This window comes from Microtus oregoni, unplaced genomic scaffold (genome assembly GCF_018167655.1).
Source record: "Microtus oregoni isolate MIOR12 unplaced genomic scaffold, Mior012 000015F_ref0000493, whole genome shotgun sequence".
NCBI classification, from domain to species: Eukaryota; Metazoa; Chordata; class Mammalia; order Rodentia; family Cricetidae; genus Microtus; species Microtus oregoni.
In genome coordinates, this window is record NW_024543074.1 from 16,738,144 (window position 1) to 16,753,137 (window position 14,994).

The 14,994-nt window shown below is 40.2% G+C and overlaps 1 protein-coding gene across 1 annotated transcript; it reads right to left on the bottom strand.

The window, feature by feature from the left end:
* Positions 1 to 9,033: 9,033 nt before the first annotated feature.
* On the bottom strand, positions 9,034 to 10,860 carry LOC121456831 (C-C motif chemokine 12-like). The gene is made up of 3 exons (XM_041665310.1): positions 10,660 to 10,860; positions 9,713 to 9,827; positions 9,034 to 9,333 (listed from the first exon to the last, which is right to left on the bottom strand). Exons 1-3 carry the CDS (start codon positions 10,733 to 10,735, stop codon positions 9,228 to 9,230), a joined length of 297 nt encoding a protein of 98 aa, XP_041521244.1. The 5' UTR covers positions 10,736 to 10,860; the 3' UTR covers positions 9,034 to 9,227.
* Positions 10,861 to 14,994: the final 4,134 nt, after the last annotated feature.

Here is a 14,994-nt window from a genome sequence, read left to right on the forward strand (position 1 = left end):
ATTGGTCAGGCATCCTATTCAGTGTGTATGGAGGCCAAATAGTGTCATCCCAACAATGCTAGGAAATCTCATGCCTTGTATCAAATGTAGGCAAAGCTTAGTAGGCAGGAAGAAAACCTTCAAGAGAGAAATATAGCTGGTAAAGCCACGTAGGAAGATATCTATAGATTATATCCAATATTTTGGTTGTCATGAGCTAATGGCTAACATTTTATGATTTTTCTTGGTTTTGCCCTCAGTCAGACACAGCATTGAAACGCAACACATAATAGTATATATCTAAAGTTGGAATAATCAAGAAGACTTCATGAAGTAAAGAAGCTGAGGGAGTCAAATCTCTTCAGCTTGCCATGAATCATCCTGCTCCTTAAGCCAACTGCGTATTTTTACTGTGTCTACAGAACATTTTCCCATAATTAATATTCCCATAATTCAAGAAAGGCTTGAAGTTTGAGTTGGCAAACAGACATCATAACCATGATGAAACGAGGACACACTATCTCCACTTGAACCTTCACTAAAGTCATGATTATCATTGTCATTTAGAAGATAATAAAAAAATTCCTAATACCTTAAACAATTTTCAAAATATCTAAAAATGAAAAATAATTTAAGAAATAGAGAAAGCAAGAATCAGGAATGCTGTTGGAATTTTGAGCTGTTACTTGGGTGCTCAATTGTCATTGTTGATGAAGGAGAATATCACCAAGCATTTCTGCAAACCTCAGCTCCAGCAGAAGCTGGTTCAAGTTTGAGGTGAAATATTTGAACCAAAAGTTTATACCTTTAGTATTAAATGCATATAGGAGTTTATCATCTTAATAGTCATAGCACAAGAACAGACATATTGATTGATAGATCGATGAAGACTGAGATATAAGTCCACCTACTACAGATTTTTGACTCAGAGTTTGTAAATAAAGAAGAGGAAAAGATGGCATCTTCAATAACTGGTGCTGGTCAAACTGGATAGCTGCATGGAAAATACTCAAGCTTGATCATTATGTCTCACCATGTATATAACTCCAAGGCCTCTGCGTAAGACCTGATATCATGAAATTAATAAAGGAGAAAGTAAGAGATATCTTTAAACTCATAGACACAGGAAAAATATTTCTTAACAGTTCTGGTAGTATAGACATTAAGACCAACAATTGACAAAAGGGATCACCTGAAACTAAAAACTGCTATACAGTAAAGAACATAATCATTCAAGTGAGACAGTAATCCACAGCACACGCAAAATATTTACATCTGAAAGAGGGCTAGTGTGCAGAATATAAAAAGAAGTAAAAAAAATCAAACATCAAGAAGACAGCCCAGTGAAAAGTAAGGGCAAGGAACTAAACAGAAAGTTCTCAAGAGATGAAATGCAAATGACTGATAAACATGCATGTGCATAGATACAAATATTCAACAACTGTAGCCAACAAGGAAATGCAAATCAAAACTGCACTGAGATTTCTCTTAGCCCAATAAGAAAGTCTAAGTCAAAAACAAAGCAAAACAAAAAATACCAAGTGCTGGAGTACATATGAGGAAAGGGGAACACTTAGTCACTGCTGGTGGGAGTGCAAACTGGGGCAGCCACTGTGCAAATGAGTGCGGAGGTTCTTCCAAAGACTAGGAATTGGTCTGTCATGTGACCCAACCATACCACTGTATACAACTCTGCCAACTGTACCCTAGGAAGCATCTACCCCAAGTACTCTCTAAACTACTGTAGAGATACGTGTTCTTTGAGTTCATGGCTGCTCTATTTACAGTATTCAGGAATTGAAAACAACCTACTTGTTCACCGGCTGATTATGGATAATGAAAATGTGTCATATTTGCATAATGACTACTATTCAACTGTAAAGGCAAACAAAACTATGAATTAATAGGGAAATAGATAGAACTGGAGACAATCATCCTGAGTGAGGTAACACAGATATAGACATCACTCTCTTTCATATCTGGATGCTAGTTTTAAATCTTTAGATATATTTTTTATTAATTTATTTATTTATTAAAGATTTCTGTCTCTTGCCCGCCACCGCCTCCCATTTCCCTCCCCCTCCCCCAATTAAGTCCCCCCCCCCAGCCCGAAAAGCAATCAGGGTTCCCTGTCCTGTGGGAAGTCCAAGGAACCCCCACCTCCATCCAGGTCTAGTAAGTTGAGCATCCAAACTGCCTAGGCTCTATTTTTGTTTTGTTTGGAATACACGTAGAAGCTCATAAACTATGAAGGAGCCTTAAAGAGGGTTTTGAAGAGAAGAGATATAGAATGAAGTTATATAAAGAGGGTAAGGGAAAGATGGAGCAGTATTGGTCAACTTGGGTGGGAGACAGAAGGTCAGGGTAGAGAAGGGAGAATAGGGAAGGGTAAATAACACTGAAGACTTTTTGAAAACGTTATAAGAAATGTAGAATATTCCTATAAATATACACTTACACATAGAAAAAAAGTTTAAATGGGATCACTGTATAACACAGGGACAATGCCCCTACTAGGCACTACAGGCTGATAAATAAAAAGATCCAGTGTGGGAACGGGTTTCTAGTTTTGGGGTTGTTGGCCAGTGTAATCATATAAGCCCCCAGAGACAGGCTATTGTCATTGCTCTTGGTTCCTCTCCTAAACCTGACAGCAAAATTCTATTGCTGGAGACACCACACACTTCAGTTGCAAGACATGGAGAAGTCACACTAGTGCTGACTGGGGATTCTCATCCCTACTAGCTGGATTGCACAGTGTTGAGAGGTACTAAGTATGCTACTGGAGGAGGAAAGTAACCATGAATCTCCTAGAGCTACAGTAATGCTAGTTTGCCCAGATGTGTCAGGTACAATACAGGCATGAATATTATAGGAACAACCAGATACTTTCTGTTTGGATTTAAGATGCACTCCATAAGCTGGAATTCATGCCCCCCCCACATAAATATATGCATGTGCACTGACCCACATACAGCTTAGAGAGGCATTCCAAAAACAGCAATATTAAAAATTGGCTACAGATTTTACTGTTTTGTTACTTTTAGATATTTTAGGAACAGATTGACTTTGTTCCATAAACAAAGAAAATAAAAGTTTTAAAAAAAAACCAAGCATGCTCTTTTCGTTTTAGTGCACAAGATTAAAAAAACAAAAAGACGGGGTTCTTTGCTAGGATTTAAAAAAAAATTATCAAAATGCTTTCAAGTTTGAGTTAATGCAGTTAATCATAAGACCATCTGGAATGCTAAACGGCAGCTTTTAAACATTGTCTCTTTTCTTGAGTTAGATATTGTGCCTTCAGCTAAACCTCCTGTAAGGCTGGTTAACTGGTTAGACTGTGAGTGTGGAGAGGTTGGAATGCTGACAAATGAACAAACTCAGTGCTCTGAAAAAACAGGAGCAGATTGTGTTGAAATATACAAAGGACATCTGAAAAAGTAGCATTTTAATAACCTATTCAGATTAAATCAGTGAACCATGAGCTGTATCAAGGGATATCCAAGAGTAGACAGAATTCATCCACATCCATCCAAGAAGTCATTGTTGGGGCATGAAAACATGGGCCATGGAGAGCATCTGAAGCTTGGCCCTGTGTGTCAGGGTTAAGGTCTCCTGGAAACCCCAGGCATGAAGGGGCTGTGGAGAGAAGGCTGAGGCTTAGTACCATGTGTAAGAGTTGTGGACCTTGACGAGGTCAGAGAGTGACAGCTGGTTCCAGTTTCAGTGTGGACACCAAGAGTTCCCAGGACCATGGAATGACCACCAAGCTTAGCAGCAGTTGTGGAATGGAGCCAACTTGTGGCTACCGGACATTCTGTGTTTGCTGCAGATGGCCGAGCTGCCCACATCCTTAGGTGCTCAGAAGATCATGAATGAGTTCCTGATGTCAGATACTGAGATATTTATAATGTTGAATTTTTGTTTATTTTGATTTGATTTTAATTGTTCAAGGATTCTTTTCTCTAGGAACAAGACAATAGATAACTTAATTTGGATTTTAAATTAACTTCAAGTAAAGAAACATTAAACTTTTAAAGATACACTGTCAGAACTTTTTTAAAAGATTATATTACTTTTACAGTTTTACCTTGTTTTATATTATGGTTTTAATATTTAATCTTGGGGACAAACAAGAAAGGAAAGGTCATGTCAAAGTAGATTAAGGGTGTACTTGGTAGCTACCTCTATTGTCAACTTCACACTTAGCAAGAGAGACCTCAACTTGTGGTCATGTCTGAGAGATATTTTCTTCATTGATAACTGATGAACAAGGAGGATCCAGCTCACTGTAATTGGTGTCATAACTAGAGAGGTGGGCCTGGGCTGTATGAGAAAGGTAGCTGAGCTGGCCAGGGTAAGAAAACAAGCAAATGTGTTCCTCGATGGTCTATGCTTCAGTCCTTGCCTTTAGTTCCTGCTGTGGCTTCTCTCAGTGATGGACTTTAACCCACACTCCAAATTGACTTTGTTTAGTGTTTATTATTTGAACAGAACATGTAGAGCATGCCTTTTCTTAGGCTGTGTGAGCCAAACTTGTGCTATGGCCTTGCTGTAGAAACTTTAGGAGACTGATGAGTCTTGCAGGCGGATGGATGTGACTGGGGCAGAATACGAGGCTTTGTAGCCAGGCTCACGTCTTCACTCTGTGCTTCCAGGCTGTCAAGGCAATGTGCGGGCCAGCCTCTTTATCCTCCAACCATGCCTATGCCTACTTGACCTTCACGAATCCTCTATGCTCTTAAATGCTAGAACAAAACAAACCGTTCATCCCTTAAGACATGTTTGTCAATGCCTTGTGCTTGAATAGCACTTTTCTTAGGGTATTTTGTCCCAACAAAGTAACTAAGACACTCACCTATACTTTCTCCAATATTGCCTTCTCAAAGTTATACAGTTTTGAATTTTAAGCAGTAGATAGACTTATATCTATGTTTTGTAAAAAATAGGCCTGTATCTAAGTTAATTATCTTCTTTACAGTTCTTACATTTACTACAGGTCTATTTGTTGACAATTCTATCCTTTAGTCTTTGAATTGTCCCAGCTGCTTTTCAATGACAATTTGTGTGTTTCTGTTTCTGCACCATTGATATAATTTCTTTTTTTTTAAATATTTATTTATTTATTTATTATGTATACAATATTCTGTCTGTATGCCCAAAGGCCAGAAGAGGGCACAAGACCTCATTACAGATGGTTGTGAGCCACCATGTGGTTGCTGGGAATTGAACTCAGGACCTTTGGAAGAGCAGGCAATGCTCTTAACCTCTGAGCCATCTCTCCAGCCCCATTGATATAATTTCTATTATACCATCAGTCCCACAGTGTCTTTATGTCTGTGGCTGTGTGGTAAGTCTCGATGTCAGGTAATGTGAGTCCTCTGACTTTATCAGTCAGAGTGTGACTGATGACAGTGTCGTGTTAACTCATCTGGGTATTTTGCCTCTGTGTAAACTTTAGAACCGGTTTGTCACTATCCATCAGAGAACTTGGTGGGATCTTGTCTGAAATTGTGTCTGAAGAGGTCATCGGGGGAAGAGCTCAGAGGCTGACAGTATTGAGTCCCCACGTGTTAACACAAAGATCTATCTTGCCATTCACTGGAGTTCTTTCTTCTTTCATAGCGATTTTTAGCTATTCTTATAAATATTGTGCATTTTTCCTTAGACTGAGTCCTATGTAGTTGCTTTTTGGTGCTAATATAAATGATATTGTATCATTAATTTCAGTTTGGGATGTTCATTATTGATATTCAGGAAGGCTATTTTATCTTAGACATTAGAACTGTGCTCTTTGACTTTTGTGTGTAAGTGTGTATGTGTGTGTATGTAATGTGTTTGTATGTGATATTTATGGGTATGTTTATGCATGTTGGGAAACAATGGTTGGATACCCATATAAAGACAAGAGATTGAAGCTGTGTATCTTCTTCATTTCCTGTCCTATTATTTTAGGCATGGTTCCTCCCACCCAAGCCTGGATCTTGCTGGTTTTGGTAGACTGACTAGCCAGCAAGGCTCCATAATATACCCATTGTCTCCTATCTTTGCATTGGCTTTGCTTTAAATTGCTGATTGCTTTAAATGTTGGAACTGTGGAATCCAAACTGGGGGTCTCATTTTTGAGCACCAAATGCTTTACCCACCAATATATTTTCTTTGTCAATTCTGAAATCCTTCTTTGATCATGAACTATTTATAAGAGTTTACTTTTGGTATCTGTTATTGATTCTCTGCAAAGGTCAATCATGCTTTTTTTAAAGGCAGCTTAACTTCCTCCTTCCATCTACGTGTCTCACTGTTTTCCTGTCCATGAGTCACGCAGACTTCCACTGATGCACACCGCAGTGGTGAGAGCGAGTGTCCTTGCTCTGCTAGGCTCAGTCTGGAGAGAACAGCATCTGTAGTGAGTGTGGAATCCAATACAGGTCATTGCAGATGTTTATTTGGTATAAGATGCTTCCTTCTGTTCCAACTGTGTTGGGAAGTGTTTTTGGTTTTAGATCCATGATGGTTATGCACTCTTGTTAAATGCTTTTCAGTGTGACCTCTTGTCCTTCAGATGATTAATGTGAAAGGTTACAGCAACAAATGTTTCCATATATACATGTGTGTGTTTGTGTGTCTGTATATACACTTGTGTATACATATGTGTATACACTTGTGTGTGTGCTCGTGTATGTACATGTGTGTATCTTCCATTGGTGCTTGCTAATGCATGTATGGTTGTTCTCACCTGTGGGTTTGTGTGTGGTTAGTTTGACATTGTGACCTCTTCCTCAATCACTTCTGCATCTCATTCTTTGTGACAGATTACCTTCCATGAGCCTGGAGATGGCCATTTCACCTGGACTAAGTGACTAGGGAGGGTACACCTGACTCATGCTTTTCTTTTCTGTGATATATTACATGGCTTCTGATAGGTCGGGAAGAGGAAACAGATGACAGAATTGACTCTTCTTACTTGTAACCTCTGCATAGCATGTCTCTGCCTTTGTGGATCTTCCTGGCCTCAGAGAGTGAATTTGCAAGTCTTCCTTCTGCTTTTAAGCTTTGGAACCAGTTGTTAAGCATGGGCATCATTTACAGCTTCAGTGCTCAATAGAATTCATTGGTATAATCTGCTGGGAGAGGCTGTGCTTTCAGAATTGGAAGGCTATTATTTACGCAATTTATGTAATGGATAAAGACATATCTTGTTTATTCCCACTTCCCTATGTGATTTTTTTGACAGAGTGTGTATTTCAAGAAATTGAATGGCTTTTTCTATGCTTTCGAGTTCTGGACCAGCAGTTTTTAATAATCTTTTATTCTCCCTGATTCGGTCTTGGCAAGCTCAGTAGTAGACTTATCTCTTCTAGCATTTCTGACAATAGTAATTGGTGCCTTTGGACATTTCATGTGGCTGTCCTAGAGGAAGGTTTGCTGTCTTCTTGTTCTTTTCAAAGACCCAACTTTGGACTCATTGATTTTTCTCTATTATTTATTTATACTCCTGTTTTACTTTTACTTTTCTGCCTGGTTTAGGTTTATCTTGTACGCAGACATGCGCAAACACATGTACCACACATAAATACATGGCTGGAGGAGAGAGAATGCCAGGGAGAGTATTCCTTCCCTTTAAATGGATGCTCATGAGTTCTCAGGCCTTAGGGACTCAGGGCAAAGATTACTTCTATTATTTCTCTTCCTGTGAGTGCTGTGCTTCTATGTCCAGGTGACGATACTAGTGTTCATGCTATGCTGTTAGGGCCTTCTCTTTTGCCTTGTAAAGGGAGGAGCCTTACTCTCTTCAAAGAGCATACACATTCAACACAAATAGCTAGGGCTATATTCCAGTATGAATCTCGAAGCAGCACAGACATTCAGACCACAACACTACTAAATTAATTCTGAGTCTAAGAACAGCCAGCCCTTACGCACCTACTGTGTGAAGCTATAAGGGATGAGTTCATTTTTAGGGTTCTTTGTTTCCCTTCAACAGCATTCCACACAGCATTGCTCTCTTGGCCTTGTTATTTCTGATTTCACCCTTGCTGGTACCCATTTTAGACTGTTGAGGTCTTCCTGTGCCATTACAGTGGCTGCTCCTAGGCCCTTCCTTCCTCATGGCATCCTGTGCTCAGACCTGACAACTCCTCTTTTTTACTGCCTCTCAGTGTGTCCTTGTCCTTACACTGTGAGACCACTTACTGAGTTCGTACTGGTTTCCCATCCTGCAGTTCAAGAGTCCCTGCAATATGGCTCCAACCTTTTATTTCTAATGCCTACCACCAATTCCTCCAGTTTTGGGGCATGCAGCTGGCTAGATTCCTTTCTCTGGCTCACTATGCTCCCCTCTTTCCTGGGGAACTCAGAAGGACACTGTGCATTTGTGGTCTATCATGCCTACAGCAGGTATGTTGGAAAGCCATCCTCATAGGAAATTCCCAATAGGTGTAGGACATAGATGTTTTGTTTTCCTTGCTGTTTTTTGTCAGTCTTAACATGCTGACCACTCTGGGCTTCAGAATTTATTACATGGCAAAGATCTGAGAGAAAAGTCTCTAGACTGTTGCATGAGGTCATAAAGGGACTCTGGGAAAAGTTGGGTGTGGTGAGAAAAATAGGCTTAGAGAAGCTAATGAATGAGGGCAGCTGATGGGAGGGCTTGAGCCAGAGGACTAGAGGGGACTGGCATGTCCTGCCACATTCTTCTAGAACCTTAGCTGAGTCTAGCCTAGCCACAAGACATTCCTGCAGGGTGATCCTACACCCTATTACCTGTTGCTGTGGGGTTTTCCCTTTCTGCTTACCATGACCACAAATTAGAATAATGTATTTAAAACACATATGTATTTTTCTTTGAAAACCCCACAGCCTTATATTAACACTGAATACAGCAATAGGAACCATACCCTACATTCAATGTAACACCAGTTCCCCAAGAATACCAAAGCTTTTTTATTGTTGATGCATTATGTGTGGATCAAACAATCCCACAGATGGTGTGAGGGAGAACCCTGACATGTTAATAATTTAACTGTGTTTATATAAAAATAAACACACAAGTTATAAATTAAATTCAGTTTATTTGTTCAAAGCCTAACTGAAATATTAATAAATGTTACTTAAGCATGTCTATGATTTAACTTGCTATATCATCTCTATTGTTATGTCATAGTAAATTACTATCACACTGCCCATGGGGAAAGGTTAGGGGAGAGTACAGAAGATTTCCCTGGGGCTCTCAGCCAAGAAAAGAAGGTTCATGGATGCTGAGTTTGAGACTTCTGATCCAAGTTCTTTATGGCCTTTTCAACCCACTTCTCCTTGGGGTCAGCACAGATCTCCTTATCCAGTATGGTTCTGAAGCTGTTGGGAGAGGGTGTGGTGGGGTTAGGCAAAGTGCTCTCAGGGCATGATTGCCCCATTGGTCCTCAGACCTCTTCCACTCATCCATAGATGGAGAGTCAGGAGAGAAGATTGATAATGGTGTAAGAAAGAAGACGTAGGAAGAAGCCCCGTTCTTGCTCTGCTAGCTCAATTATTCCAATCTCCCGGATAAATGAATTGGGTGCAATCTCTTCAAACTGATTGATATTAATGGATTCTCCAATTGGCTTAGTTTCCCTAGGTGAGGAAAGGACCAGGTGGGTAAGCTGTTCTATTTGTTTGACTCATGACCAGACTTCTCTCTCCCTTTCTCCTCAGATAGGAAACTAGCCCATGGTGCTGGGCGTGGCCTACTTACATCACAGCTTCCCAGGGACAGTGGGTGCTGGTGATTCTGCTGTAGCTCTTCAGCCTCTTCATGGGGATCTTCTTAGCCTTTTCAAAACAGCATGTGACTGGGATGTGCACCACATCTGAAAATAATTTTATAAAGAGAGAGTTAGAAAACACTGCAAGGTGCTCTCACAAGGGACGGAGAAGACTTTCCCTAAGAGTCATGGCTCCTGAGTTCTGAATCTAGTGCCCAATCACAGTATATTGCAGAATACAGCCTAGCAATTGACTGTGTATGGAAAAGAAATCTCATCATTTTCTGACAAAGGAAAGTGATGTTGTCCATCACGTTGATTCTGTGAGCCTAGAGCCAAAGTACTTTTAGGCTAAGAAGCCTCTCCAGTATCCACATATGGCTGCTGTTCTGGAAGCCACCTGGACTAAGACTCCAAAATTCTTTTCTTTTTTTTTTTTTTTTTTGGTTTTTTAGAGACAGGGTTTCTCTGTAGCTTTGGTGCCTATCCCGGAACTAGTTCTTGTAGACCAGGCTGGCCTCGAACTCCCAGAGATCCGCCTGCCTCTGCCTCCCGAGTGCTGAGATTAAAGGCGTGCACCACCACCGCCCAGCTAAGACTCCAAAATTCTTTAAGCCATCATTGTCACTTTTCTATTGCTCCAGATGTTTGTTTTACCTACAGGTCATCTTCTGGGCCACCTCCCCAAACTAGGTTAGAGCAATATCTGTTGTACGTGCATGCAGCATCTTGTTGTGAGACATCACAGTGTCTGGCCTCGGTACTCTGAGCACTTGGTTCTGGTTTTAGCTATCTGTGACACAATGGTTCTATCTAAGTCTCCTGTAGTCCCAGTCTCTCCATCTTAAAACTGCCGTTCATGCTGCAGCTCTGGGATATCTTGTGCTCAGATGTTAGTGCCCACTAAACCATTACCTTGGGAAAGAAGATTCCTTACCTGTCTCAGCTAGCTCTCCTGGGCTGACAGTGACAGCTATGAGCAGCAGGCCCAGAAGCACCACAGAGATCTTCATGTTAAAGACAAGGACTTTGGAGTGAAGGCCGGAGTCGTCTGGGTTGGTCTAGCTCTTCTAATCTGGAGGTTCCACCTGCTTTTTATAGGAAGCAGGGAGCCAGATGAACGGAAGATGTGGGCTTCTCTGAGTTGGCATTAGATTATAAGGTGATTATCTGGAAGCCAGAAGGAAGCTCAGCATGTAGCGTCATTTGCCAAGTTAGACTGTGAAGTAGAAACTGAAATATAAGCATGTAGGGCCAGCAACATGGAGGAAGTGATACCATTGGATAAGGGATTCTGTTTTCTTTGAAATGGAAAAATATCTATATGGAAGGAAGAATAGAAACTAAGGTTATTCTGGAGTAAAGAGAGGTCAATATTCCCCTTGGAGGCTGCTAGGAGGCTGGAGATAGGCTCAGTCTTTGCTTCTGGCTCCTTTTACTCTAGAATGCTGCAATCCTTGGGCAGGTGGGCTCCTCAGAGCCCAAATGCGCTCCACAGAACTCTGAAAAAAATGTCAAGCCTGAAATTCTTCTCTTCTGCTTCCTCCTATTTTCTTTTCTTGTTACTAGGAATTTTGCATGTTAACCTTGGCCTTGCACAAGGATAGACATTGCACATATTCTCACTGAACTGAAGCCATACCGCTACCCTTTGTAGGTATTTTGTTGTTGTTGTTTGGTTTTTGAGATGAGGATTAAGTTGGTAGGACAGGCTAGACCAGAATTTACCCTGTCCTCAGGTTGTCTTTGTTCTGTGGTTCTCCCATAGCAGCCTGACAAATTGCTTTCCTACATCTGTATTAGCCTGCAAGTCCTGGAGAACTGGGCAGCATGTGCTAATCCTGCAGGAGAAGGCATCCTGCAGTGGCATAGCTGTCCACATCACAGAGATTTCTGTTTCCTTGAAGAATCCTTGGTATGTGTGTGGCCTTTTGTTTGGGGACCTCAACTCACAATCACCCTATTGGTAATACACCCTGATAAATGTGTGTTGAGGCCAAATAGTGTCATGCCCAGCAATGCTAGGAAGTCTCATTCCTAGGATCTGCCTTAGGCAAGGATCAGAGGGCAAGAAGAATATCTTCAGGTGAGGACATAGTTGGTAAAGCCACTCAGGAAGAAATTCCTTGTTTATAACCAACATATTGGCCATCATATGCTAATGGCTAATATTTTATGATTTTTCTTGCTTTTGCCCTCAGTCAGACACAGCATTAAAATGCAACACATAATAGTATATATCTAAAGTTGGAATAATGAAGAAGACTTTTGAAGTAAAGAAGCCGAGGGAGTCAAATCTCTTCAGCTGGCCATGAGTCATCATGCTCCTTAAGCCAACTGTGTATTTTTACTGTGTCTACAGAACATTTTCCCATAATGAAGATTTGTTTCAAGCGAGGCTTGAAGTTTGAGCAGGCAAACGGACGTAACAAAAGCATGATTAATGAGGACACACTATCTCCACTTGAACCTTCACTAAAGCCATGATTATCACCGTTTGTCATTTAGAAAATAACAAAGAAAATTCCAAATGCCTTAGACAATTTTCAAAATATCTAAACATGAAATATAATTTAAGAAATATAGAAACCAAGAATTAGGAACACTGTGGAAATTTTGAGCTGCTACCTGGGTGCTCAGTTGTCATTGTAGATGAAGAAGAATCTCACCAAACATTTCTGCAGACCTCAGCCTTAGCAGAGGCTGGTCCAAGTTTGAGGTGAAAAAAATTTGAACCTTTAGTATTAAATGCATGTAAGAGCTTATCATCTTAATAGTTGCAGCAAAAGAATGGACTCATTGATTGATATATAGATGATGACCTATATATAAGTCCATGCACAAACAGCCATGTACTACAGATTTTTTACTAAGAGGCCATAAATGACAATGAAGAAAATCTGGCATCTTCAATAACTGGTGCTGGTCACACTGGATAGCTACATGTAGAAGAATTAAATTAGATCATTATGTCTTACCCTGTATATAAGTCCAAGGGCTTCAACATAAGACCTGACACCATGAAACTAATAAAGGAGAAAGTGAGAGATATTTTTGAACTCATAGACATAGGAAAAAACTTTCTCAACAGTCCTGGTAGTATAAACATTAAGACCAACAATTGACAAGGGATCTCATGAAACTAAAAATTTCTATACAACAAAGAATTTAATCATTCAAGTGTGACAGCAGTCTCCAGCACAGGAAAAATATTTACATCTGAATGAGGGTTAGTATGCAGAATATAAAAAGAACTCAAAAAATTAAATATTAAGAAGATAGCCTAGCGAAGAGGTAGGGCAAGTAACTAAACAAACTGATAAACATTTATTTTCATTTATACAAATATTCAACAACTGTAGCCATCAAGGAAATGCAAATCAAACTGCACTGAGATTTCTCATAGTCCATTAAGAAAGTCTAAGTCAAAAACAAAGCAAAACAAAAAATACCAAGTGCTGGAGTACATATGAGGAAAGGGGAACACTTAGTCACTGCTGGTGGGAGTGCAAACTGGGGCAGCCACTGTGCAAATGAGTGTGGAGGTTCTTCCAAAGACTAGGAATTGGTCTGTCATGTGACCCAACCATACCACTGTATACCAGCTCTGCCAACTGTACCCTAGGAAGCATCTACCCCAATGACTCTGTAACCTACTGAAGAGATACTTGTTCATCTGAGTTCATGGCCGCTCTATTTACAATATTCAGGAATTGAAAACAACCTACTTGTTCACCAGTTGATTTTGGGTAAAGAAAATATGGCATATTTAATAATGACTATTATTCAACTGTTGAGGAAAACAAAACTATGAAATTAATAGGCAAATAGACAGAGTTGGAAGCAAACATCCTGAGTGAGGTAATGCAGATATAAACTTCACTCTCTCTCATTATGGATGCTATAGTATTTAATCTTTAGATATTTTTTGTATGGAACACACATAATTGTTCATAAACTAGGAAGGGGCCTTAAGGAGGGTTTTGAAGAGAGGATACAGAATGAAGTTATGTAAATGGGGGAAGGGAATAATGGAGCAGGAATCATCAAGTGGCAAGGGAGAAGGGAGGTCAGGGTAGAGAAGGGAGAATAGGGAAGGGTAAACACTATAGACTTTTTGAAAAAGTTATAAAAATTGTACTACTGTAGAATATTCCTATAAATATACTTATACATGTAAAAAAGAGTTTAAATGGTGTCACTCTATAAGACAAGAACAATGGCCATACTAGGCATCACAAGCTGATAAATAAAAAGATCCAGTGTGGGACCAGGTTTCTAGTTTTGGAGTTGTTCGCCAGTGCAATCCCATAAGCCCCCAGACATTGCAGGCTATCATCATTGCTCTTAGTTCCTCTCCTATATCACACAGTGAAATGCTATTGCCAGAGACACCACATACTTCAGTTGTAGGACATGGAGAAGTCACACTAGTGTTGACCGGGATTTTCATCCCTTCCTGTGGCTTTCACCATGCTGAGAGGTGCTAAGTATGTTACTAGAGGAGGAAAGCAATCCTTAATCTCTGAGAGCTACAGTAATGCTGCCTGGGCCAGACTCGCTGGGTACAAAAGAGGCATGAATGGTATAGGAACAGCAAAACACTATTTCCTTGGTTTAAGATGCACGCCATTAGCTGGAACACATAACACAGGTATACTCATACAGGTATACTCATACGGGTATACTCATGCAGGTATACTCATGCACTCCATTAGCTGGAACCCATACCACACAGAGACCCACATACATCTTAGATAGGAACTTCAAAAGCAGTAATGTTGTAAATTGGCTGCAGATTTTATTGTTATCTTATTTTTAGAGATTTTAGGGACAGATTGACTTTGTTCCATAAACAAAAATGAAACAAAACAAAAAACAAGAACTCAACCATAATCATTTGTTCTTTTGCACAGGATTTTAAAAAAATACAGAGTTCATTGCTAGGATTTAAAAAAATTATCAAAACACTCTCAAGTTTGAGTTAACATAAATCATAAGACCATCTGGATTGCTAAGTGGCAGCTTTTAAACATTGTGTCTTATGGGGATGTTCTATCGGGAACTCACCAAGGCCAGCTGGACTTGGTCTGAAAAAGCATGGGATAAAACTGGACTTGCTGATCATAGCGGACAATGAGGACTGCTGAGAAGTCTAGAACAATGGCATGGGGTTTTGTTCCTACTGCACGTACTGGCTTTGTGGGAGCCTAGGCTGTTTGGATGCTCACCTTACTAGACCTGGAAGGAGGTGGGAGGTCCTTGGACTTCC

Bases quoted from the DNA above. Each gene is read 5' to 3' on its own strand.
- LOC121456831 (XM_041665310.1), bottom strand. From the start codon at position 10,735: ATGAAGATCTCTGTGGTGCTTCTGGGCCTGCTGCTCATAGCTGTCACT. The intron at 9,828-10,659 runs GTAAGGAATCTT...AATTATTTTCAG, and splicing joins AGGAGAGCTAGCTGAGACAG to ATGTGGTGCACATCCCAGTC. The intron at 9,334-9,712 runs GTAAGTAGGCCA...CTCTCCCAACAG, and splicing joins TGTCCCTGGGAAGCTGTGAT to CTTCAGAACCATACTGGATA.